The following is a 23,442-nucleotide window of genomic DNA, read 5'->3' as shown; positions in this document are numbered from 1 at the left end:
ACAGGCTCCGGACGCGCAGGCTCAGTGGCCATGGCTCATGCGCCTAGCCGCTCCGCAGCACGTGGGATCTTCCCGGACCGGGGCACGAACCCGTGTCCCCTGCATCGGCAGGCGGACGCTCAACCACTGCGCCACCAGAGAAGCCTGAAACTGTTATTTAATGACTACTTATTAGGTACCTGTCCCTGTAGTAGGCACTTTAAAAGATTATCTTATTTATCCCAACAAATACAGTAGTAGTAACAATAGTAATAATAATACCATCCACCATTTATTGAGCACTTATCATTTGTTAGGAACTGAACACAGTGTATTATCTCCATCCTCCCCATCATGGAGCATTATTCCCTCCATTTGACAGATGAGGGACCTGAGTATTCCAGAAGTTGATGCACTTGGGGCAGTAAGTGCCACAGTAAGGATTCAAAACCTTATATTTGACTCATAACCTTACATGCCTGACTCGTGCCAGACTGCCTCTCCAAGAGGTATTTGGTATTAACCCATAAAGAAGCTGAAGTTTAGGAAGTCTAATTTGTCATAGGGCTTGTAACCTATAAGTAGAAAAACCAGGACATGACCACTGTCAGACACCAAAGTCCAAGCTTTCTTCTTTATCCAGATAATACTAAAGAGTTATTAATTAGAGCCATGTGGGTCTGTGACGGTTCTCACTGGTCAGTGGGAAATATGAAAAATAATAACCATGTGGAGAGTTCTTCATAAAGCTAAATTTATTCAGTTTAAAGGACTGTCCTTTAAGAGTGTGTCCTACCTAACTTTTTAGTGTTAAAATGGCTCTTCCTACATGACACTGTGGTGGTAATATATGGTGATAGTTGTGGGGAGAGGACTCTAATAGGTTGACCCCTCTTAAATCACTGATATTTGACCATTTCTTGACTCATAAATTAGCAAATTCATATACTCCAACCTAATATTCCCTTGCTTTCAATTACCTGGCCAAAAAAAGAGGTAACTCTATAACCTCAAAGTCCTTTTGAAAAATTTCTGGTCTTTGAAATCCCAAAGTCTAAGAAAATTCTATTTTGCTTCATGTTGTGATCCTGGAATCAGGAGTACTTTGGAAATGATTAGATGAAAGCAGGCAAAGACAGAGATTAATAAAGGCTGGCTGTGGTTTTATTTATTTATCTATTAAGTAATGTATTTTTGGCTGTGTTGGGTCTTCGTTGCTGCGTGCGGGCTTTCTCTAGTTGCGGCGAGCGGGGGCTATTCTTTGTTGTCATGCGAGGGCTTCTCATTGCGGTGACTTCTCTTGTTGCGGAGCATGGACTCTAGGTGAGCAGGCTTCAGTAGTTGCAGCACGCGGGCTCAGTAGTTGTGGCGCACGGGCTTAGTTGCTCCACGGCATGTGGGATCTTCCCCGACCAGGGCTCGAACACATGTCCCTTGCATTGGCAGGCGGATTCTTAACCACCGCGCCACGAGGGAAGTCCCTGGCTGTGGTTTTAAACCTGATAACTGGGAGGCTGATATTGTCACTAATTTAAAAAAAAAAGAGAAAAAAAAATCTGTGGGAGAAGATAATGAGTTCAGTGTAGAATTTTAAAGGAATAATATACCACATGACTTCTGATACAGGTTCAGTTTATCAATTTTGACTGCTGTGCTTGATTAAAAATTATTCCTAAGTGTTTTTAAAGTGCTGGCATCCAAGTTTGGGGAAAAAAATAGTTTAAAATGTGTTTCTGATGATTATAGGCTTCTTGTTAAGTCTTACATCCAGGCTGGAATTCTCAGGTGTAATATCCTGCTCATTTTTTTTTAAATTTATTTTTATTTATTTATTTATCTTTTCGGTACGCGGGCCTCTCACTGCTGTGGCCTCTCCCGTTGCGGAGCACAGGCTCCGGACGCGCAGGCTCAGCGGCCATGGCTCACGGGCCCAGCCGCTCCGCGGCACGTGGGATCTTCCCGGACCGGGGCAAGAACCCGTGTCCCCTGCATCGGCAGGCGGACTCTCAATCACTGCGCCACCAGGGAAGCCCTCCTGCTTATTTTTAAAGCAAGGTCCTGAACTGTGTGCTTAAAATCCATTTTTATCCCCAGTTTGCTGTCCATCAAGAACTGTAGGATTTCTGGTTCAGCTACGGAAGCCGATGCCACTGTGTGAATACTATTTTCTGTTTCAGATCCAATAAGAAAATAGCATCTATAGCAGGAGTGTAGGCGTTCCCTACAGAAGAATGTGTCTGAGTCAGCGCTGGCCTCTCTTTTGTGACAGTATGCAAATTGCCAATGGCAGAGTTCAATTACATTGAGATATGTGCCATTTTTCACAGCTCATTGTACTTTATGTCTTGTATTTCTGAAAATCACTTGAGATTTGCCTACATGATAAATTTCCCTTTCCCAGTCATAAAAAAAGACAGTAGATCTACAGTCAAGTCTACTTCCTTCACGAAAGTCACGAGAGAAAAGCTTTTGGCTTTTCCTTCCATTCTCTTCCCCTCTGCATCATAATGAAGATAATATAGAGATGTGAGTGTAGCCAGTAAAGTAACCTCATGAACTCAAAAAAAGCAGAAATATAGGTACACATTTTTAATACAAATTCACATCTTGGACGTCTGCTAGCTTTCCTTCACTCCCAACCAATTTAATGGCCTGCTGTGGAGACTTGTTATTCAACTTGGAACTTCATCTTGCCTAGAAGGAAGCTATTGCTTACCAGATATTTCTAAATTGAGAAAGTAATCTTATAATTATTCAGCAAGCATGATGGGCCCAGAGAAGCTCTTAGTTGTGACAGCTCAGAGCCCTGAACTCATACTTTCTTACCTGTGTTCGGTGCCCCATCATCTGAATCCCAGAGCTTCTCAGAAATGTTATGATGTTCTTCGCATCTGTAAAGTTTTCACTTCTCTGGGGAGGGCTTATTGGCTGACATAATTTTAAGATCATATAACCTAAAACCTATCTTGATTATCTTATCTTTCAAAGAAAGCAGAAAATAAGTGAGTTTATATTGAAGGCCTGTTATATCCCCAGCACTGTGCAAGCCACAGGGCATATCACAGTGAGCATGACACATAAGTCTTCCCTTCAGAAAGCTTTCAGAACTGCTGAGAATAATGGCAGCTAACTCTGTCACTGCATTTACTATGTGCTCCAAAAGGCATCATTCTAAGTGTATTAATTCATATTTTATATGAGATCAAGCCTGTTATTATCCTCATTTTATGGATTAGGAAACTGAGGCACAGAGACACTCAACTAACAAGTGTCACAGCCTGGATTTGAATCTGACTTTAAATAAATGACTTAGTGTTGATGAGTACTGTTGAAGGGAAAGTTAAGATGCTGTGAGAGCTTTTGCTAATGTGGTTTCACCTGATCCAGGTGGGTGATGAGTGGGTAAGAATTAGGCTGGGGGCTTCCCTGGTGGCGCAGTGGTTGAGAGTCCGCCTGCCGATGCAGGGGACGCGGGTTCGTGCCCCGGTCCGGGAAGATCCCATATGCCGCGGAACGGCTGGGCCCGTGAGCCATGGCCGCTGAGCCTGCGCGTCTGGAGCCTGTGCTCCGCAACGGGAGAGGCCACAGCGGTGAGAGGCCTGCGTACTGCAAAAAAGAAAAAAGAATTAGGGTGGGACTGATCTAGGCAAAAGTTGTCCTTTGACTACTTTTAGGCTGAGCAGCTTTCTTTAGTTTGTTGTCTTGTACTCAGTTCACTTCATCTCTATTTACAGACTCAACTCCAGTGAGTTTGTTATTCTGATCGTTTCTGGGCTCCACCTCATTTTAATCAGAAGTCTCTTGGTTGCAAGTGATAAAACCTCAACTTGTTCTTATAGACAGAAGGGGAAGTTCACTGATAGGCTACAGGTTCTTTTTACATAACTGCAGGAAGGGACAGTTGGAACCAGAGACCTGGTGCTGGCAGAGGTGACTCTGTACATTTGTCTGACTCTCTTCTACTTCAAACTGGCTTCCCCAGCATGGTATGAGCATGGCTGTCCATGGCTCCTAAGCCTCTCTGCCAGAAAGGGGCTGGCTCTGTGCCCTCGGGTCCACTTTGGAAAATCTATAGGATGTTCTTGTGCGGTTCGGGTGTCCACACTTGGGCCAGTTACCGTGGCCAGACAGACAGACATGTTGAGTACCCAGCCTTGGGACAGAAGTCAGCCAGCTTTGGTGATTGTAAGCTGGATATCAGTCCATTATTATCTATTATAAAGAACATTCCCAGTGTTGCCTTTTATGTCCAGCCCTCTGAAGCTCCTTCTCTTGATCAGAGTAATTTGCCTGGCCCACCAAGCATTTTCTTTCAGGGGCTCATAGTGCTGTGCTGAGGATTATAACATAATGCACACAGAATGTGTCATATCAGTATGTTTCATGAAATGAGAAGATCTTTCCACACTCCCTCCTCAGTCTTCTTATTTAGAGGTCCCCTGTGCAAAGTCAACACCTTAAAATGTCCCAGAACCTCATCTTTGAAGGCACTAAGAGCTCCCTTGGAGCAATAGCTGAGAGATTAGTAAGTTCTAAATTTAATTGTAAACACGAAGGAAAGTGACTCACCCAAGGTCACTGCAGTGGCAAGTGCCATGAATTTTGTTTTTCCTGCCCAGGCTCGAAATAAGCAAGCATGCATGCCTTGTTCCGACTTGTTGAATCTAAAAATGGAATCTTTATGTTGAGGCCAACTCCTGGGAACCTTGTATGAATTGTTGGGAGGAAGTGAGCCTTTCCCTGTCCCTGTGGTTTACCCCTCGGTTAAGGGCAGGGACTTTGGAACAAGATGTGTCTGTGTTAAGTTCTGGCCTGGCGTATACTTTGTTTTGTTTTTTTTTTAAATTTTATTTTATTTATTTTTACTTTTGGCCGTGTTGGGTCTTCGTTGCTGCGTGTGGGCTTTCTCTAGTTGAGGCGAGCGGGAGCTACTCTTCATTGCGGTGCGCAGGCTTCTCATTGTGGTGGCTTCTCTTGTTGGGAGCGTGAGCTCTAGGCACATGGGCTTCAGTAGTTGTGGCACACAGGCTCAGTACTTGTGGCACATGGGCTCAGTACTTGTGGCTCACGGGCTCTAGAGTTCAGGCTCAGTAGTGTGGTGTACGGGCTTAGTTGCTCCTTGGCATGTGGGATCTTCCCGGACCAGGGCTCAAACCCATGTCCCCTGCATTGGCAGGTGGATTCTTAACCACTGCGCCACCAGAGAAGCCCCCTGGCATATACTTTGGATTCTCTGTACCTCCGTTACTTCAACTCTAAAATGATGATAGAAGTACCTAACACATAGGTCTGTAGTGTACATCGATATCTAAAATATGTAACCTGGGCTTCCCTGGTGGTGCAGTGGTTTGGAATCTGCCTGCCAATGCAGGGCATATGGGTTTGAGCCCTGGTCTGGGAAGGCCTCACATGCCACGGAGCAACTAAGCCCGTGTGCCACAACTACTGAAGCCCATGTGTCTAGAGCCCATGCTCCGCAACAAGAGAAGCCACTGCAATGAGAAGCCTGCGCACCGCGACGAAGAGTAGACCCCGCTCGCTGCAACTAGAGAAAGCCTGCATGCAGCAATGAAGATCCAACGCAGCCAAAAATAAATAAATAAAAATAAATAATTTTTTAAAAAATCCCCAGACAATTGGAAAAAAAAATGTAACCTACCTGGCTTGGTAACTGGCAACCATGCTCTGTAAGTTCTAGCGATTGTTTTATCACCATCATGTACTTGCTCCGTCCCTTGGACCAGAGGTTTAAGGGTAATCAGTATAAGAGATGGGACATTGTGGTGGGCCAGATGCTTTTCAGAGCTCTGATTTCATCCTTCCACATTTTTGAGGACAAGGTAAGAGAAAGGGAAGGAAATTAATGCCTCTTGGGCACCTGCTCTCTGCCACATACCTTCACACATATATCATTCAGTTGTAATTCAATATTTCCATAATTATTTCTCTAGTTTCTGTCTCACCAGATATGTACATGTCATAAGTGCAAGGCTCCATTAGTCTTTTCTCACAGCATAGAGCAGGTGCTCAGCAAGCATATGTTGAACTCAACTTTGATGGCAACGCTTCATTCAGGTAGCGGTTACTGCATTCTCACTGTTGGGAGAAATGAAGGTTTCTAAGCACTATTGCTGCTAGTAAGTAGTGGAACCAATCTGAACCCAGATTTTTCTCGCTACTATTCCAGTGCCCTTTCTTTTCATTTACAAGTGCAAATGATGAGGACAAGTTCTACAATTAGTAGTACCCTGTGTCATATGCAAATTGGGTTTTAAAGTGTTTAGCTGGGGAAGTCAGCTCTTCTGTCACATTGCTGGTTAATCTGGGTTTAAACAAAGGTAGAATTGCAGACCTCTGCAGTATCATTTTCAAATAGAGACACTTTTTGCTCTTCCTAAGGCCATTTGATCCACACTAGAGGGAACAACACCAGTGGTTTCCGTTTATAAGGTAGTTTAGAGTTCTTATTCTGAAAATTCCCATGAGCACCATTTACTGACTTTCCCATGTCTGTCTTCTCTGTTTTCAGCTGTGATCCTTTAAAATAGAGGCCACAGGGTCACCTTCACTGTGTGCCCTTCCTTTCATGGCTGGCTCTGAAATCCATCCAGGTGTATTTAAGATTTAAGTTCCCGAACTTTGATTCATTTAGCACTAGCCCTTTATCAAGCTTATATTCTATTCTGCCATATGTTTAAGAAACAAATAAGACAAAATCAATGATATTAGTATATGAGAGACAAACACATAAGATTTTTAAATATATATAATGTTACAAAAAATAGTGATAAAATAAATTGGTCATGCTGTGAAGGGGCACCACCCAGGGGCTCAGGGAAGAATTAAGGGAAGAGGTAATTTTAAAATTCTTTTTATGTCACATAATCTGTTTAGGAGCAAAGTTAAAAAAACAAAAAAAGAAAAAGCTAGGAATGAGGGAGAGGAGTTCTAGGATCTTCCTTCCATATGGGGGAAATAAGAGAGAATCTAAATGAGAGATAGTTCTGGTCCTAAAAAATGTTACAAGTAAGCAGCTAGGGGTACTCACAGTCATCCAGGGATCCTAGGCTGTAGTCTCAGGATATTACGTGGTGGGGTTAAATCTCTCAGCTTAGAAACTAATAGGGAATTGAGGAGACAAAAATGAAATTATAACCTAATCTAGTAATAATGAATGGCTGGGCATAGTCTGATCATTATCTATTGTATTGTTGCAAATCTGAGGGGAGCCTGTTGAAGAAAGAGTATATCAGGGCTTCCCTGGTGGCACAGTGGTTAAGAATCTGCCTGCCAATGCAGGGGACACGAGTTCGAGCCCTGGTCCGGGAAGATCCCACATGCCACGGAGCAACTAAGCCCGTGCGCCACAACTACTGAAGCCCGCGCACCGCAACGAAGAGTAGCCCCTGCTCACTGCAACTACAGAAAAGCCCGCGTGCAGTAGCAAAGACCCAATGCAGCCAAAAAAAAAAAAAAAAAAAAAAAGAGTATATCAATATGCCCAGAAAAGAAACCAGGGTGGGGGTGGGAGTGGTGGTGTCAAATAGTACACCAGTGCTCCCCAAAGGAGAAAGTGTCCTGTCCAGGTAATTGTTTTCACCAACCCCATAGCAGAGTTAGGAACGTAGGTTTATCATAGGTTGATTTCATCTATCATCATTAGCATCTTTATTAAATACCTGCTATTTGCCAGGTACCATGCTTAGTGCTTTTCATGTATTGCTCCATTTAATCCTTTCAACATCCCTAGTGTATAACTGCTCTTATTTTTTTCTCATTTTATATACGAAGAAACTCAGGCTTGGAAAGGTCAGATAACCTGCTCAGGATTTCACAGCTTTTAAGTTGAGGAGCTAGGGTCACAAACTCCTAACACTCTACTATACAAGTCACACCTTTCCTCTCACCTTGAGATAGATTACCTATCTGCCAACTGTGTACTAGACCCTCCGCCTGGGTGTCTCTCAGACATTTACCAATGGCCAAGTAAACCCATCCTTTCTCCTATCCAGATCAGTCTCTCTCTGTGTTCCCTGCCTTGTCCAAGCAAAATGCATGAGTTCATGCCTTAGAGTAAACCATCATATAATAATTTCCCCTGTAAATTGCCTGTAAAAAAGGACGGGATATGGTGGGAGGCAGACAAGCGTTCTGGTCAATTTATCACTGTCATCATTTATTTCAACTAACTGTCCTTTAACTGTGCATCAGTTTCACATGTGTTTTGATAGTTTGCGTCTCTCCTAAGCCTGAAGTCTGCACTTCTCCATGGAGTTCAGCCTAACTTTTATCTCCCAGTGTCTTTAGTGAGAGTACATTTTTGCCTCTAATTGGATATTTTAAGGGGAAAGAAATTCTAATATCAGGACTTGAACGCTGAAAGGGTTCAAGAAGAAAAAACTCTGGCTGAAATGACCATCAAAAGATATCTGATAGGCTTAAAGCCTGACAGACCTGAAAGGGCAAAAAAGCATTTGGAAATGACAAGCCTGTGTTCATTCCTGAGAGTCAGTCCAGGTGGATGAATAGAACTCTCCTGCCTGGTGTGTTGGTCGTTTATGTAGTAGCTTCAAGCCCCATTAAATGGTGCTTGACTGCTGAATCTGGAGAGTACAGTTGAGCCTACAGTTGTAATACTGATAACTGGCCATATCTTTTACATTTTAGGAAGACATCTCCCAAGTGGTTGGTCAAGGTGTGGTGGCAGGTCAGCAGAAGGCACTGGAATGTCCAACTGACAGCGTATGTAACTGACCCTTTATGTTTGCTCTACTCGGATGGTGTGTGTTATAAATGGGTTTCAGAAAAAAAGGAGATGGTTGCAATGAATTCTGATCCTTTATTACTTGGCAGGAAGTTAAGGTATGTCTTTCAACCTGAAGTCAACCCACAGCTGTATCACCGATCCTGTGCAGGATGTGTGGAAATATCCTTTGTATGTCTTCCTGTACCAACACCCTAAGCAGGTGTTTAAAAGTGAGGCATCTCTGAAAACACACTTGCACCTAAATTCTGAGAGCCCCATGCCTTACGTAATGTCATGAATAAAAATTTTAAGGAGAGTTTGTAGTTTTATAGAATTATAAATGCAATAACAAGTGTTCCTTGTACTTATATAGTTTTTCTTCTTAAAAAACTATAAATTTCTATCTGTCAAATTTTTGTCCTATTTTTGCCATTGAACTTTTTTTTGTGCTGCTAAAATCTATATTAACTATTTTTATGTTTAAGGAACTATAGATTACTAGAGCTTACAGGAAATATATATTTCAAACATTGCCAAAGAAAATGCCTTTGTAATTAATTTCCAAAATTTACAAGCAGCTCATGCAGCTCAATAACAAAAAAACAAACAACCCAATCCAAAAATGGGCAGAAGACCTAAATAGACATTTCTCCAAAGAAGATATACAGACTGGCAACAGACACATGAACGAATTCTCAACATCATTAATCATTAGAGAAATGCAAATCAAAACTACAATGAGATATCATCTCACACCAGTCAGAGTGGCCATCATCAAAAAATCTAGAAACAATAAATGCTAGAGAGGGTGTGGAGAAAAGGGAACACTCCTGCACTGCTTGTGGGAATGTGAATTGATGCAGCCACTATGGAGAACAGTATGGAGGTTCCTTAAAAATCTAAAAATAGAACTACCATATGACCCAGCAATCCCACTACTGGGCATATACCCTGAGAAAACCATAATTCAAAAAGAGTCATGTACCAAAATGTTCATTGCAGCTCTATTTACAATAGCCCGGAGATGGAAACAACCTAAGTGCCCATCATCGGATGAATGGATAAAGAAGATGTGGCACATATATACAATGGAATATTACTCAGCCATAAAAAGAAACGAAATTGAGCTGTTTGTAATGAGGTGGATAGACCTAGAGTCTGTCATACAGAGTGAAGTAAGTCAGAAAGAGAAAGACAAATACCATATGCTAACACATATATATGGAATTTAAGGGGAAAAAATGTCATGAAGAACCTAGGGGTAAGACAGGAATAAAGACACAGACCTCCTAGAGAATGGACTTGAGGAGATGGGGAGGGGGAAGGGTGAGCTGTGACAAAGTGAGAGAGAGGCATGGACATATATACACTACCAAACGTAAGGTAGATAGCTAGTGGGAAGCAGCCACATAGCACAGGAATATCAGCTCGGTGCTTTGTGACTGCCTGGAGGGGTGAGATAGGGAGGGTGGGAGGGAGGGAGATGCAAGAGGGAAGAGATATGGGAACATATGTATATGTATGACTGATTCACTTTGTTATAAAGCAGAAACTAACACACCATTGTAAAGCAATTATACCCCAATAAAGATGTTAAAAAAAAAAAAAGAAAATGCCTTTGTAAAGTATCCAAAATTATATGCTAAAAACCTAAATAAAAACAAGTAGGTGTAGAAAGAACCTTAAAAATAAGGTTCAACTGAAAACAATTCCCTTCAACTGAAAGTTGTAAGCAATTTTTAAAAATTTAGAACCATATTTTTTTTTTTACTTTATGTAATATATTTGCAAATAGTATTAATGTGCTAGTACTTTACATACTGCCACTTATCTCAAGACATATATCAAACATCTCTAAAATTTTATAACCATAGAATTTTAGAACTGGGGTGAATCCAAACATTCTCTGGCCTTTCTTTTCCCTGCTGAAAAGTGAGCACTTAAATATCTAAGTCATTCTCCTTTCAGAAAGTGATTATTACCCTTTTCTATAGCTGCAGAAGAGAAATGACCCAGAGATCATTGGGCAACATCTGCAGTGAAGCTGTGTCAGCTCATCATAAACAACTTCCCAACCATTTGAGCTATGACAAAAGGAATGAGATTCCTTGTGGAAATGGAATTTTTCATCCCTGAAGGTTTTCAGTCAGAAGCTGGCTGATCATTTATTAATATGTTATCAAAGGACATAAAAACATTAGTAACTATTATTAATTGAACTCCTAAGTTGTTCCTGGAATAGTGATAGGTTTATTTATGTACTTTTATCTTCAGTCTCTACAACAACCTTGCAAGGTATAGAGGTATCACCACCAATTTACAGATGAGGACATTTAGGAGGTTGAGTGGCTTGCCTGTGATCACACAGCTAATTAGTAATAGAAAGCTCAGTCTGTCTTCTTTTGAGTAGTGATTTTTTTTTTCTTATCATGAAGATCTGATGAAGTGTAGACTCTTTCCCCAGAAAAACACTGGTAAGTATAACTTTGATACAACCGCAGCGGTTTTATAGTTCCTAGAATTCCCTCTATAAATCTCTTAGAAACCCATTTATCTTGTGTAAAGAATCCATGATTTAACTAAAAAGTAAGTTTCAACTTAAAAAAACAAACACCCGCCCCAAAAGAAAAACACACTTGACTGAGCTCCACACCCCTAGTGCCAATTTCTTTGGTCTAGAATGGGGGTTCCAGCATTCATAAATTTTAAAGGCTCCCTAGCAGTTTCTGTTATGAAGACAGGGTTGAGAACCCCTGGTTTAGTTAGGCTGGATGACTTATAAAGTCCACTCCAACTCTGATGTTCAAATACAGTAACATTCAACAGCAAATCCAATCTGTCTTCTTTTTAAAAAAAATTTTTTTTGAATTTTATTTACTTTTTTATACAGCAGGTTCTTATTAGTTATCTATTTTAATATTTATTTAATGTTTTTTTTTATACAGCAGGTTCTTATTAGTTATCCATTGTATACACATCAGTGTATACATGTCAATCCCAATTGCCCAATTCATCACACCACCACCCCCAACCCCTGCCGCTTTCCCCCCTTGGTGCCCATACGTTTGTTCTCTACATCTGTGTCTCAATTTCTGCCCTGCAAACTGGTTCATCTGTACCATTTTTCTAGGTTCCACATATATGCGTTAATATATGATATTTGTTTTTCTCTTTCTGACTTACTTCATTCAGTATGATAGTCTCTAGATCCATCCACGTCTCTACAAATGACCCAATTAAAAAAAATTTTTTTACATAATTTTTAAAGGTTAGAGTCCACAAATCCAAGTTTTCTAATCTTTCATACTTGGTAGTTTGGTTTTATGTCAATGGATGAGTCGTGGGAGCTACGTTCATCCATCACCACATCTACCAACAAGTGGTCTGCCTCTAAACATATGTTTGTTTCACTTGGTTTCTATGGACTACTCCCTTATTTTTTCAACCCATATCTATTAGAAACCTACCTAGTATGCACAATGGAATGGATGCTATATGAACTGGGAAATAAAGATGAGCAACAAACATTCTCTGCTGTTAATAAAAGTCATGATGTAGTGATGACTGTCTCTTGTGCTTTTCTGTTTTAAAATTCACACCATTTTTCATAAAAGAGCTCTGTAGCTGGCATTTAGCTTTATTATCAATTTTCTTTCTTGAGATTACACAAAGGAAAGGTGACATAAGTACTGTGAGTTAAGATTATGTTCAATTGCTGCAAGAAGTTTCTCTTTTACCTAACGGTGTGGCTGTGATCAGTTTGAGGATGACATGGTATCTCCATGGTGTCACGGACCCAAGCACCTCTTATCTGATTACTGTACCATTATTTGATTACTCTACCATCCTCAAACTATAGCATCCATTTTTTTGGTCTAAGACTGCTGCTCCAGTTATTACCATTGCATCCACATTTCGTCTAAAGAAGGGAAAGGCAAGATTGTTCTCCTTGAGAAAATGACCTGAAAATTGTACAGTTCATGTTTGTTTACATTCCATTGATCATAGACTAGTCTGTGGTCATGTCTGGCTTCAAGGAGGCTGGGAAGTGTGGTCTTTAGAGTAATTGGATATTTAGGTGGTTCCATTGTTCAGTTTTCTCGTAGTAACCCCTAGTTTGTCATTGTTTCACTTTCTTCTTTTTAAAATCACTGAAAATATACATTCAAAAAAGTCTTTTTAAATAAGTGAATGGTCATTATTAAATGATGGTGATAGAAAAACTGCAGAGAAAAAAAAAAAGAACATCAGTAGAATCATAACCTAGCAACTGTTTGATAAACACTTTAAACTTGCAACATTCTTCAAATGCCGACTTTTAGTCCTACTTCTTCCTCTAATTAGCTGTATGATTTCAGATGTCACTTGACATTTGTGTCTTGGTTTCTTTATCTGTATTTTCCAGCTGGGGATGGGTTTCCTGGCTAACTACAGATCCAGAAGGCAGGCCAGGTCACTACCTATATTTCTTAACTGCCTGTTAAGCAAGCATTGAGTCCTTTTGGTTTTTCTTAGTTTTCTAATACTAATATTCATTAGAGATATTATCAACAAAAATTCAGAATTACAAGTTAATTTTCCAAAGCTTGCACAGTAAAGGTCTCTGTACCTTTAATGAATTACAGATTTATTTCCTACTCTGAGTTTCCATGTCTTCAGTTTTTCTCTCTGCATTCATTCATTCATTCATCAAACATTTATTGAGGCCCTACTATGTTCCAGGCACTGGGAATCAAAGGTGAATAAGCATTCTCTTAGGTGAATTGACGTGTAATGATGTACCTGGGCTTGTTGTCTCTTCCTAACCCTAATGCTCAATTAACCTACCTCATGCATCTTTGACTCTGTTAATATGTCCAGAAAAGTTGGGCAGTGTCATGTGCTGAGAACATCTGCAGCACAGATGTTTTTCACTAAGCACAGCACAGATATACAGACTTCACACTGATTTCATCATGTAAAAATGCTTCCTGGCCCCAGCTTCATACACAAACCACAAAGATAGCTTCTATCCTTCTTCCCTTCCTTGATCCATCCTTCACCGAAGCATTTTAGATATAAAGTTAAATAGGGAAGCATGGGGAATGGGACAAAAATCATCCTAACTTCCCCATGCCACCTCTCCAACTCCAAATTTTCAAGAGGCATTATTGGAGTGCACCATTGTTTTGGTAACAATACACCAATTTTAAAGTCTTCTCCTCTTACCTTTCTCCTCTCTGACGTTCATCTAATTTTCCTTTCTTTTGTAGGCCGGCAGCCAAATGAAACAGCAAAAATATTCAACGAAAGTCTCCTTCAGTTCACAAGAGATCCCTTTAGCACCATCTTCATACCATTCAGCAGATGCAGACTTCACAGGCTATGGTATGAGTCTTTCTCTGAGCAGAATTGAATCCACTCATCAAACCTTAGAAAAAGAAGGGATTGTGATGTCCTGAAGAGAGCACTGGACCAAGAGTCAGGAAGCCTGGCTGGCATCCCTGCTCTACTTCCTGGGCTTTGGGACTTGGGCAGGTCACTTTACTTCCAAAATCATTTTTTCTCATCTCCACTAGTGGGATTGCCTATTACTTATTGAATATAAAAGTAGTAGCACAAAAAAGGCCCTCAGTAAATGCTACTTGAATCTGAGTCTTGCAGATTATTCTCTAGTCTCTCCAAAATATTGTGTTTAGTTCATGAGTAACGTCTCTTAAAAATCACATTGAACCAAATTGTAGCCTTGCGTATGTCGATGTAAGCTATTTAAAGACTTGATTTTCAGTGCTTAAAGAAATTGATAATCACTTTCTCTCTTTGAATTCCTGGATTGAATTATGCTGACTAATGGTTGAAAATAGACCTTCAAAATGAATAATGAGTATTTCCATTTTGCTTTTATGCAATGTAAGTCACCAATGGTAAAGCATAACCCTGCATGAATTTAGCAGACCTGACACCTTTATGGTATTTGCATTTTACATATCTTTTCATGAATATTAACTCATAAAAAATTTATGAGCAGGTATTATTCTAAAGCACTAGATTTTTTACTAAAATACTTGATGGATGTTGTCAGCAAACTATGACCCCTGGGTCACAGTTGGCCCACCATCTGTTTTTATATGGTCTGCAAGCTAAAAATGGTTTTCACATTTTTAAAAGGTTGAAAAAAATCAAAAGAATGTTTCATGAAAATTATATGAAATTCAGACTTCATTGTCCATAAATAAAATTTTATTGGAATACTCATTTGTTTAGGTATTGTCTATGGCTGCTTTCACACCATAAGGGTAGAGTTGAGTAGCGGCACCAGAGCCTGTATGGCCTGTAAAGTTCCATGTGGCCTCTTACCAAAAAAGTTTGATGACTCCAATGTAGACCAATTGAGTTTTGATAATATATATCCCATATCTTTACCTCTATAGCAGAAATTAATCATCCCACAATTTAATCTGTGGAAATTGTATTCATTCAGCCATCCACTTACCAAACATTGATTGGGGGCTTGGTAGGAGTCAGGCTTTGGGCCAGATTCTATGAGAGAAATAAATACCAAGACTGACTCAGGACTGGCTATAGGGTAGCCAGAGGCAGAAGCAGAGGAGGGAAAGAAATGCCTTCTCCAGTATCTCTTACTATGTTTTCTCTCCTCACTCAAGAGACTAAGCTAGTGATTTACATAAGGAGTGTAAACTATTTAAAACATCCATGAAACTATGACACTGTCATACATTGTTTTTATTGGAAATTAGTGAACAACGTAGCATGAAATACATATGTTGCCAAAAGATCTCAAGTCAAATTAGGTTTACGATTTACTAGCCTTCTGATATGGCCTTTTTAAATTGTTGCGAGGTTGTGTCATTGTTACACAAGAGGCCATTCGATTAATAAATTCCATGTGGTCAGGAGCGGTACCTATATGAAAGCCACACAGTGCCAGTCCCTGGGCTGGGCACCTCAGGCACATTGTTGCTTTAATTCCTCAGACAGCCTCCTGGATAATGATTACGTGCATTTTTCTGATGACGAATGATCCTGAGCTGCACCCACTATTAATTTCCGTCTTGGGAACTCACATCCACTTCTGTACCACCCCGAAACTTGTGCCCTTTGGTCCTGAAGACAATGATTATCGCTGAGTCAGAGCAGAGCCCTCACAGGCTTATTTAGGGCCTGTGTACTTTTGTTTTCTACCAAGTGTCAGCAAACTTCTTCTGTAAGGAGTCAAGGAGTAAATATAAGGCTTGCGGGCCACGTGGTCTCTCTGTTGCAGCTACTCAACTCTGCTGTTAGCAGCCGTAGACTAGATGTAAATGAAGTAGCAGGGTTGTGTTCCAGTAAAACTTTATTTATAGACATTAAAATTTAAATTTCATATAATTTTCACATGTGTTGAAATGTTATTTTTCCTTGGATTTTTGTTTTTCAACCTTCTGAAATAAAAACCATTCTTTATCCTCGGGCCATAGTGTACTGGCCCCAACTTTTACAGAGGTCTGTGGATCTCAGCTTGGCCCCTGTGCATTAGCAGCAGCTGACCAGCAGATGGGGCCCTTTATTATCAGACCTTTACCAAATTATATCACTGTGTAAGAATCAGTGCTCATGATGATCAAGACTAGTTATCAAAAAAGATGACGTTCTCTAGAAAATATTATTTGTATAAGAGTCTCTTGAAACTAACATTTTGAATGTTTGGATTTTTCAGTGGGCTAGGTTTGACTGAAGATGTATATGTGTTAATATTTTTTTTCCCCCAGTTTTTAGAAAAACCCAGTCTAAAACAATGATTTTTAAAAGTAAAACAGCAATAACTCTTTTCACAAGCCTTTTCAGTTATGGACCCAGCAATTAATTCTACAGTGTTGTGTTTATAACACTTTTTTTTTTTACTATGTATATTTATATTTGGGGATCATTTTTAGGTGATTGTTATTTTCAGTTGTGCCATACTTTATTGATTAGATACTTTATACATTTTAATTCATATGATATGCCCTAATTGAAAGTACTTAAGCACTATTTCTTAATTAGTATTTTATAACTGTAGCTCAGCATTTATACCAGTCTTTATTCTCATTATAACATCTACCTATATGTACTTAATCATTTAATCAACTTAAATTTTTCCATACCAGTTTTCATGGTATATATTAAGATTTAAAATTTTTCAAGTATAACTAAAATGGTTGATCGTGTGGGTTGGTGGTAGCTATTGTTATAATCTCAAAAGTGTCATAGGACCGTCATGTTTCATTCCCGGGTGAATGGGCAGTAGTGACCCAGCTTTTCATTTCATGGTGCTTGGGAGGAAAAGATAAACACATGTAAACGCTGCACTCCCCGAGCAGTGGAGTGTGCAAGCAGAGCTGCATCTCCTACTTGCCAGTCATTCTTGTGTTCTCTCCTTCTTCAGGTGGTTTCCATGCTCCTATGTCAGTGGACCCTGCCACGTGTCCCATTGTTCCTGGCCAGGAAATGATTATAGAAATATCCAAGGGGCGTTCAGGGCTTGGTCTCAGCATTGTGGGAGGAAAAGACACACCCTTGGTAAGTTTCTAGAAGTGAACTATATCCACTGGCCCAGAGTTAGATGCTGAGCCTTATTATGGCCTTGGGTCACTTCTGTGGAAGACTTCGCTTTTTCATAGTACGTAAGTATATGAACTATTGTTATTATGATCATTATCATCATTATTATATAGTGGACTGCTACATAAAAGTGTACATCACTTACTCCACTCCCAAAATTTAGGCTTGGCTTTATTTTATTTATTTATTTATTTATTTCGGTACGCGGGCCTCTCACTGTTGTGGCCTCTCCCGTTGCGGAGCACAGGCTCTGGACGCACAGGCTCAGCGGCCATGGCTCACAGGCCCAGCCGTTCCGTGGCATGTGGGATCTTCCCGGACCGGGGCACAAACCCGTGTCCCCTGCATCGGCAGGCGGACTCTCAACCACTGCGCCACCAGGGAAGCCCGGCTTGGCTTCATTTTGACCATGTTCACGTCTACTCGTAATTTTTTTTAATTGGTCTAGAACGTTAATTTTTACTTGAATTATGGATCTATGATTATTCAGTATTTTGATTGTCACTGATCAACAGTGCCATTAAAATGTAAAAGTTCCTGGGTTTTGATTTACAAAAATGTGATTAATCAATGTGCATGTATTACTTGAATAAGTAATACATGCACATTATTCAAAGCTAAACTGGCACAGAGGATATAAAGTGAACGGTAAATCTCCCTCCTATCCTTTTGCCCTAGCCTTGCCCTTCAACCCCACCCCCGATCCCAACCAGGGCCTCCTAGAGACAACCACTCTTACTAATGAATATGCTTTTAAATGAACAGTTTGGTATTTCTTTTGCTCATTTTATTTGGTAAGAAGTAAACTGTATATGCCATATTTACAGTTAAAACAAGTATAGTATCAATAAAATAATTCTTTCCATTTTTGACAGAAATATGTTTCTGTGTTAGTACTGTTGGAGGGAGCAGGGAATCCTGTTCTATTTTTCTGTAATGAATATTAGTCCCCTAAGGCACTAGGCAACTCAAGAACAGCATAGGCTGCAGAAACCAGGGTCTTACTGCCTTCTACATGTTTCCTTGTCATGTTCCTCCTCTCTCCTGCTATCCGGACCGATCTAGAGAATCCTATGTTTAGTTTGACCCTACTAGTGAGCCACCTGAACCTGAATGTGCGCAGAGGCTGGTGTTTATTTATTAAAGGATTTTATTTCCTTCAGCTCAATTAAAGTATTGTTAAAACTTTTCTCCAGGGTTCAGAATAATTTATTTCCTGAATTACTCTGCCTTGGCCTGTGCAGGCAAGAACTGCTGTGTGTAGCGTCCAGCGTGCACTGTGACGTTTTCATCAGGTTGGGTGGAACTGGTAACACCTGGAGTCAGCCAGCTCAGCCAGTTTTAGCTCCCAGCCCTTTCATGGGTCTTTGGCTCCTTAAGGTCCCAGAACTTTTCTACTTTGTTTGCTGTCTGGCTTGGAATGCTCTCTGTTCAGCCTTTGTCATTGAGGAAAGGGGCAAACTCTTCCTTAGAAGCTTCCCTTCAAGTGATTTGGTCTAGGTTATATTTTCAAATTGTGTTTTTAATAATGCCTTCTAATTATATGTGATCTGGCCTTTGAACAGTTCATAGAATCACTTCAGCCATCCAGCAAGCTCCTACTGTACCAGGAGGTAATATACCACCAGTAGAGGACCAGACCAGTGTTACCCAGACCCACATGCATCCCAGCCTCTTAGACTCTCTCACCTCCCCTCACACTGCTCTCTTCTTGCACCACCTACCCACCCATCAAGATTCTGTACCTCCTCCAGCCCCCGCCCCACATCTTCCCTTGCTTCTCCAGCCTCCATGATCTCTCCTCAGCTGATCTGGGAGCTGATGGCTGACCATCCCTCTCCTTTAGCTCTCAGCCATACTTCCTCTCTACCATTCCCAGCTGGGGCAGGTTCCTTAACCTCTCAATTTCCTGATCTATTAAAGGGGACTGTAATACCTTGTAGAGTTACCAAGAGGATCAAAGAGATGACCTTAGCCTGGTGCCTAGTACATGGTAAGCAACTGCACAAGACATGTACCTTCTCCAAGCCTCAGTTTCCACATATACTAAGTAAGCCCAATAATCCCAACTCATTTGGTTGTGGTGAGGATCAGAGACTTTGTAAACAGTAGAAGATTTTCTGTATATACATATATATCATTGTTCTACGAAGGCCATCGGGGTAGTTTTCAGAGACTGCTGGTTGACCTTGAACATTAGAGATGTCTGCCTCCCATAGCCTGTTGCCTCGTTTTCCCAAAGAGATGTTCTTGAATAGTAAATAAATTGAATTTGTATAAAGTTCTGTTTGAAATGAACCAGAGAAATTACGCTTTAAGGAAATTCTTCAGTGAATTCTTTCATAAAGAAAAAGTCACCCTCTGATTTATTTGTTGTAAATATAAGTCTCTTAATAACTGGTTAAAATAAGAGAGGATTAGATTTCCCAGAGGGAATTGGAAGACTTTAATCAGCATGTCTGGCCTAGCTGAATGAGTTTGTTGGCTGATTTTTTTTTTTTCCTTTCGTTGTTATCGATTTGATTTTTGCTTTGTGTGGGTTGGTTAGATGCGCCTTGTCTGCTCTTGGGTCTTTAATACTGTGTACATTTGTGCTGCTGGCCACCAGCTTGAGGGGACTGCTTGACATCACCTTCTGCATCCTGCATGAGAGGCTGTTTGAGAAATACTGTGCTCTGCTTCTCTTGCTACCATGAGGCAGCCAAAAAATATTCTTTAAGAGCATCTTGAGGTTCATAATATATGGTTCTGCCTTTTGAGACTGCAAATCCCATTGTCCTTGGAAGGATAAGCACCACTTAAAAATGAGAAATGAGACACAGCTTTTATTTCCTAACCTCAGGTACCTCATCAAAAGCTGTAAGTTAGACTCACAATATATAGGCATGATATTTTGGTGAGGCTGAATAGGAGGTGGGTGGAAGGTGCTTTAACAAATAAAACCATTGTTTACCACAGTGAGGGTCTTTCTTTTTTCCTTTCCCCCCCGCCTGGCTCCAAATTCTGATATGGGACACATAGCCTAATTGACACTCCAGGTCACTTTATCCAATCAGGTCCTGGGAGTGCATCCAGCCAGCAGGAAGTTAGCAAACAAAGATGAGAGCATATTAAAGGAAATCGTGGACAATGTTGAGATCCACTGACAGAAGCACCTTTGCACTTGCTTATTTGCATCCTGATATGCATCCTTATTTTAGCTCTGGTGCTGGGAAAGAGCACATTCTAAGGGCTGGTGATCCTTCTTAAGCATTTGCCCCAAACCACCGCCCCCTTCCCCGCACCCAATTAGGGTTTCTGTGCCCTCTTTGTTGTGTGTCCAACAGATTTTTTTTTGCCATCTTTAGAGGAATTAAGCCTCTGGGACTTGGTCTTGATACCACATCAGTTCTATCTGCTATAAATAGTTTCTCTGGATCCAAGACAGGTGGTTTCTGAGATCACAGAGGGCGATCTCACTTAGCATCTCATTGTATTTGCACCCAGTCTAAGAGGTTTAAGAGGTCTAAATAGACCTCTTAAAATACCAAGGTAATGCTGAGGGTGACCCCCTTGGGAAGGTTGAGGAGCACACCTGGACCCAATCCTCAATGACAACCTTTTCTTCTGTTGTTTTAACCATATGATGTGTCCCCAGGTCTGCTTTTGGTAAGTGTGGCTCCTCTGATAGGAAGCATGTGTTTGCTCAAAGGCTGCCCTTTGCTTACTGCTGAGGATACAAAATTGAATGAAATAACCCTGCCCTTAAAGAGCTCACACACTCATTTAAGTTGATTCTAGTGCCTTTAATGTTTGTGGTCTATATAGGGGATCAACCAATGAAAAATCCTAATAGGGACTGTTAAAATAGGGAATTTCTCTGGAAAGTGGAAAAAAGTAAATCTGTAGTATGAACTTTCTAGATTTAATTAATACAGGCTAATTTTTATGTGTTTCTTGTAAGCAGGTGTCTTAGTCTGTTCAGGCTGCTGTAACAAAATACCACAGACTGAGTGGCTTACAACAACAGAAATTTATTTCTCACAGTTCTGGAGGCTGGAAGTCCAAGATCAGGGTGCCAGCATGGTCAGATGAAGGCCCTCTTCTAAGTTGCAGGTTTCTTGTATTCTTCCATGGTGAAAGGAGCAAGGGAGCTCTGCAAGGGGGCCTCTTTTCTTTTTTGCATTTTTTTTTGTGTGTGTGTGTTTTTTTTTTTTTTGCGGTACGCGGGCCTCTCACTGTTGTGGCCTCTCCTGTTGCGCAGCACAGGCTCCGGACGCTCAGGCTCAGCGGCCATGGCTCACGGGCCCAGCCACTCCGCGGCATGTGGGATCCTCCTGGACCGGGGCACGTACCCGTGTCCCCTGCATCGGCAGGCGGACCCTCAACCACTGCGCCACCAGGGAAGCCCAGGGGGCCTCTTTTATAAGGGAACTCATCCCATTCATGAGGGCTTTGCCCTCATGACCTTATCACCTCTCAAAGACCCTGCCTCCTTTGAGCAGGGGCACTAGGATTTCAACAATTGCATTTGAGGGAGGCACGCAGCCAGGAAACCAGATAAGGCACATTACATAAAAGAGATCGTATATTAATTAATATTTTAAAAATTTCCTTCCATCCATCTATCTAGCCGTCTTTTCATCCTGTCTCCCTCCCGCCCCCTTTTTGGTCTTGGAGTGGTAATTTGCATGAAATCCTGTGGCTCAGAAGACTTGGCATATTCTGCCAAATGGAAGACCATGGACTCTTACCTCTTATGATGCTTGCATCGTATTTCTTACACCTGTCCTGGAATCCCTCAATGCCCCCTTCTCAGAAATGTTTGCTTACTGACTAGAAGTTTTATTTGCAGTGTCCTCAGAAGAACTAAAATATAGCTCTCCAGTGTCATTTATTGGGGTTATTCTATTATCAGTCTTGGGAATTCTAGAGAAGAGAAAGAAAAACTTAAATGTTTTATTTAAGCATATTGGCAGACTTGAACTGTTCTTGGGATTGAGCAAATGAAGTGAAGAAAGAATGAGGAGAGTTGCTCCAGAACCCTCACTCTGCATTTTCCTTTCTCTGAGTACCATTGTCAAAGGTCCCAGACTATAGCCAGTGTTTCTATTAAACCTAACAGGCAGCATAGCAGAGTAATGATGCTGATTCTGCAGTATCAGAATCCCAGAACTTTAACTGTGGTGGGACCTTGGACAAGAGACTTAACCCTTCTGAGTTAAATCTGCTCCTTCCTTTGTAAAACAGTGGTGATGACCACCAAATCTACCTCTTAAGGTTGGAAGGTTGGCATGGAGATTAATTAAGATAAAGAATATTAAGGACTTTTCCCAGTGCCTGTCTACACTGAGTTCAGTTATTATTAATTATCGTTAAACATTCGTCTTAAAGTAGATCCTTTGCTCCCTTCATCTGTGTGTCTTTAGTATGTTTCCTGCATATTGAGAAACATGACTCTGTTTCTAGATAATTAGCCATTTGTTTTTCAGCATCAAACTTTTAAAAAGTGATGCAGTTACTGTTCTTAATACATAATTGATAAACATCATCTCATTTAACCTTCACAACAATCCTATAGGAGAAGTAGTAGCATTATCCCCATTTTATAAATGAGGAAACCGAGACACAGGTAAGCGAGGTAACTTCTCCAAGGACACAGCACTAGCAGTTGGTCCGGTTGGAGTTTAATTAGACAGTCTGACTCAAAAGCCGCACTGTTGGGACCCCTTTTCTAGCACTACCACTCTGTGTCGTCAACCTGCACCTGGGAAAGGGAGTTATCCATCTCGCCCACCAGACCCTAAGCTTCTTGAGAACAGACCTGTTTATTTTGTGTCTTTGGTACCCCATATAGAGCCTTGCACACTTAAAAATAGGACTCTAACCAGCCTCGTTGTGCTCACTCTGAATTCCAGCCGTGCCAGCCTTTTGCAGTTCCTTTAATGAGCCTTGTTCCCACCTGATGCAAGGCTTTGGCACATGCTGTTAGATCTGTCTGGAGTGCTTCTCTGACCGGTTTTAGCTATAGCTAGAGTATTCTGTTCATTTCTGGGCATAATTAGGTGGTTGACAAGAACATTGTTGGAACCACGTTATCTCAGGTAGAATTGAACAGACTGGAAAAGGGAAGACCAGGAAGGACAACAATGACTTTC

At 40.9% G+C, this 23,442-nt stretch overlaps 1 protein-coding gene across 24 annotated transcripts in view; it reads left to right on the top strand.

Moving 5' to 3' along the window:
* Positions 1 to 23,442, top strand: part of PATJ (PATJ crumbs cell polarity complex component) — a 353,800-nt gene that overhangs the window by 274,483 nt on the left and 55,875 nt on the right. For 23 of the 24 annotated variants that reach the window (XM_022575833.2, XM_089921641.1, XM_089921673.1 and 20 more), the window contains 3 exons: positions 8,647 to 8,721; positions 13,978 to 14,092; positions 17,130 to 17,263. In XM_022575833.2, coding sequence (XP_022431541.2) covers positions 8,647 to 8,721; positions 13,978 to 14,092; positions 17,130 to 17,263 — 324 coding nt within the window. The remainder of the gene's footprint in view (positions 1 to 8,646; positions 8,722 to 13,977; positions 14,093 to 17,129; positions 17,264 to 23,442) is intronic. The other variant, XM_089921732.1, reaches the window with a different exon arrangement.

Source organism: Delphinapterus leucas, chromosome 1 (assembly GCF_059928025.1).
Source record: "Delphinapterus leucas isolate spDelLeu-1000000601 "Yukka" chromosome 1, BTC_Dleu_Yukka2, whole genome shotgun sequence".
Taxonomy (NCBI): Eukaryota; Metazoa; Chordata; class Mammalia; order Artiodactyla; family Monodontidae; genus Delphinapterus; species Delphinapterus leucas.
This window is presented reverse-complemented; position numbering and strand designations above follow the sequence as displayed.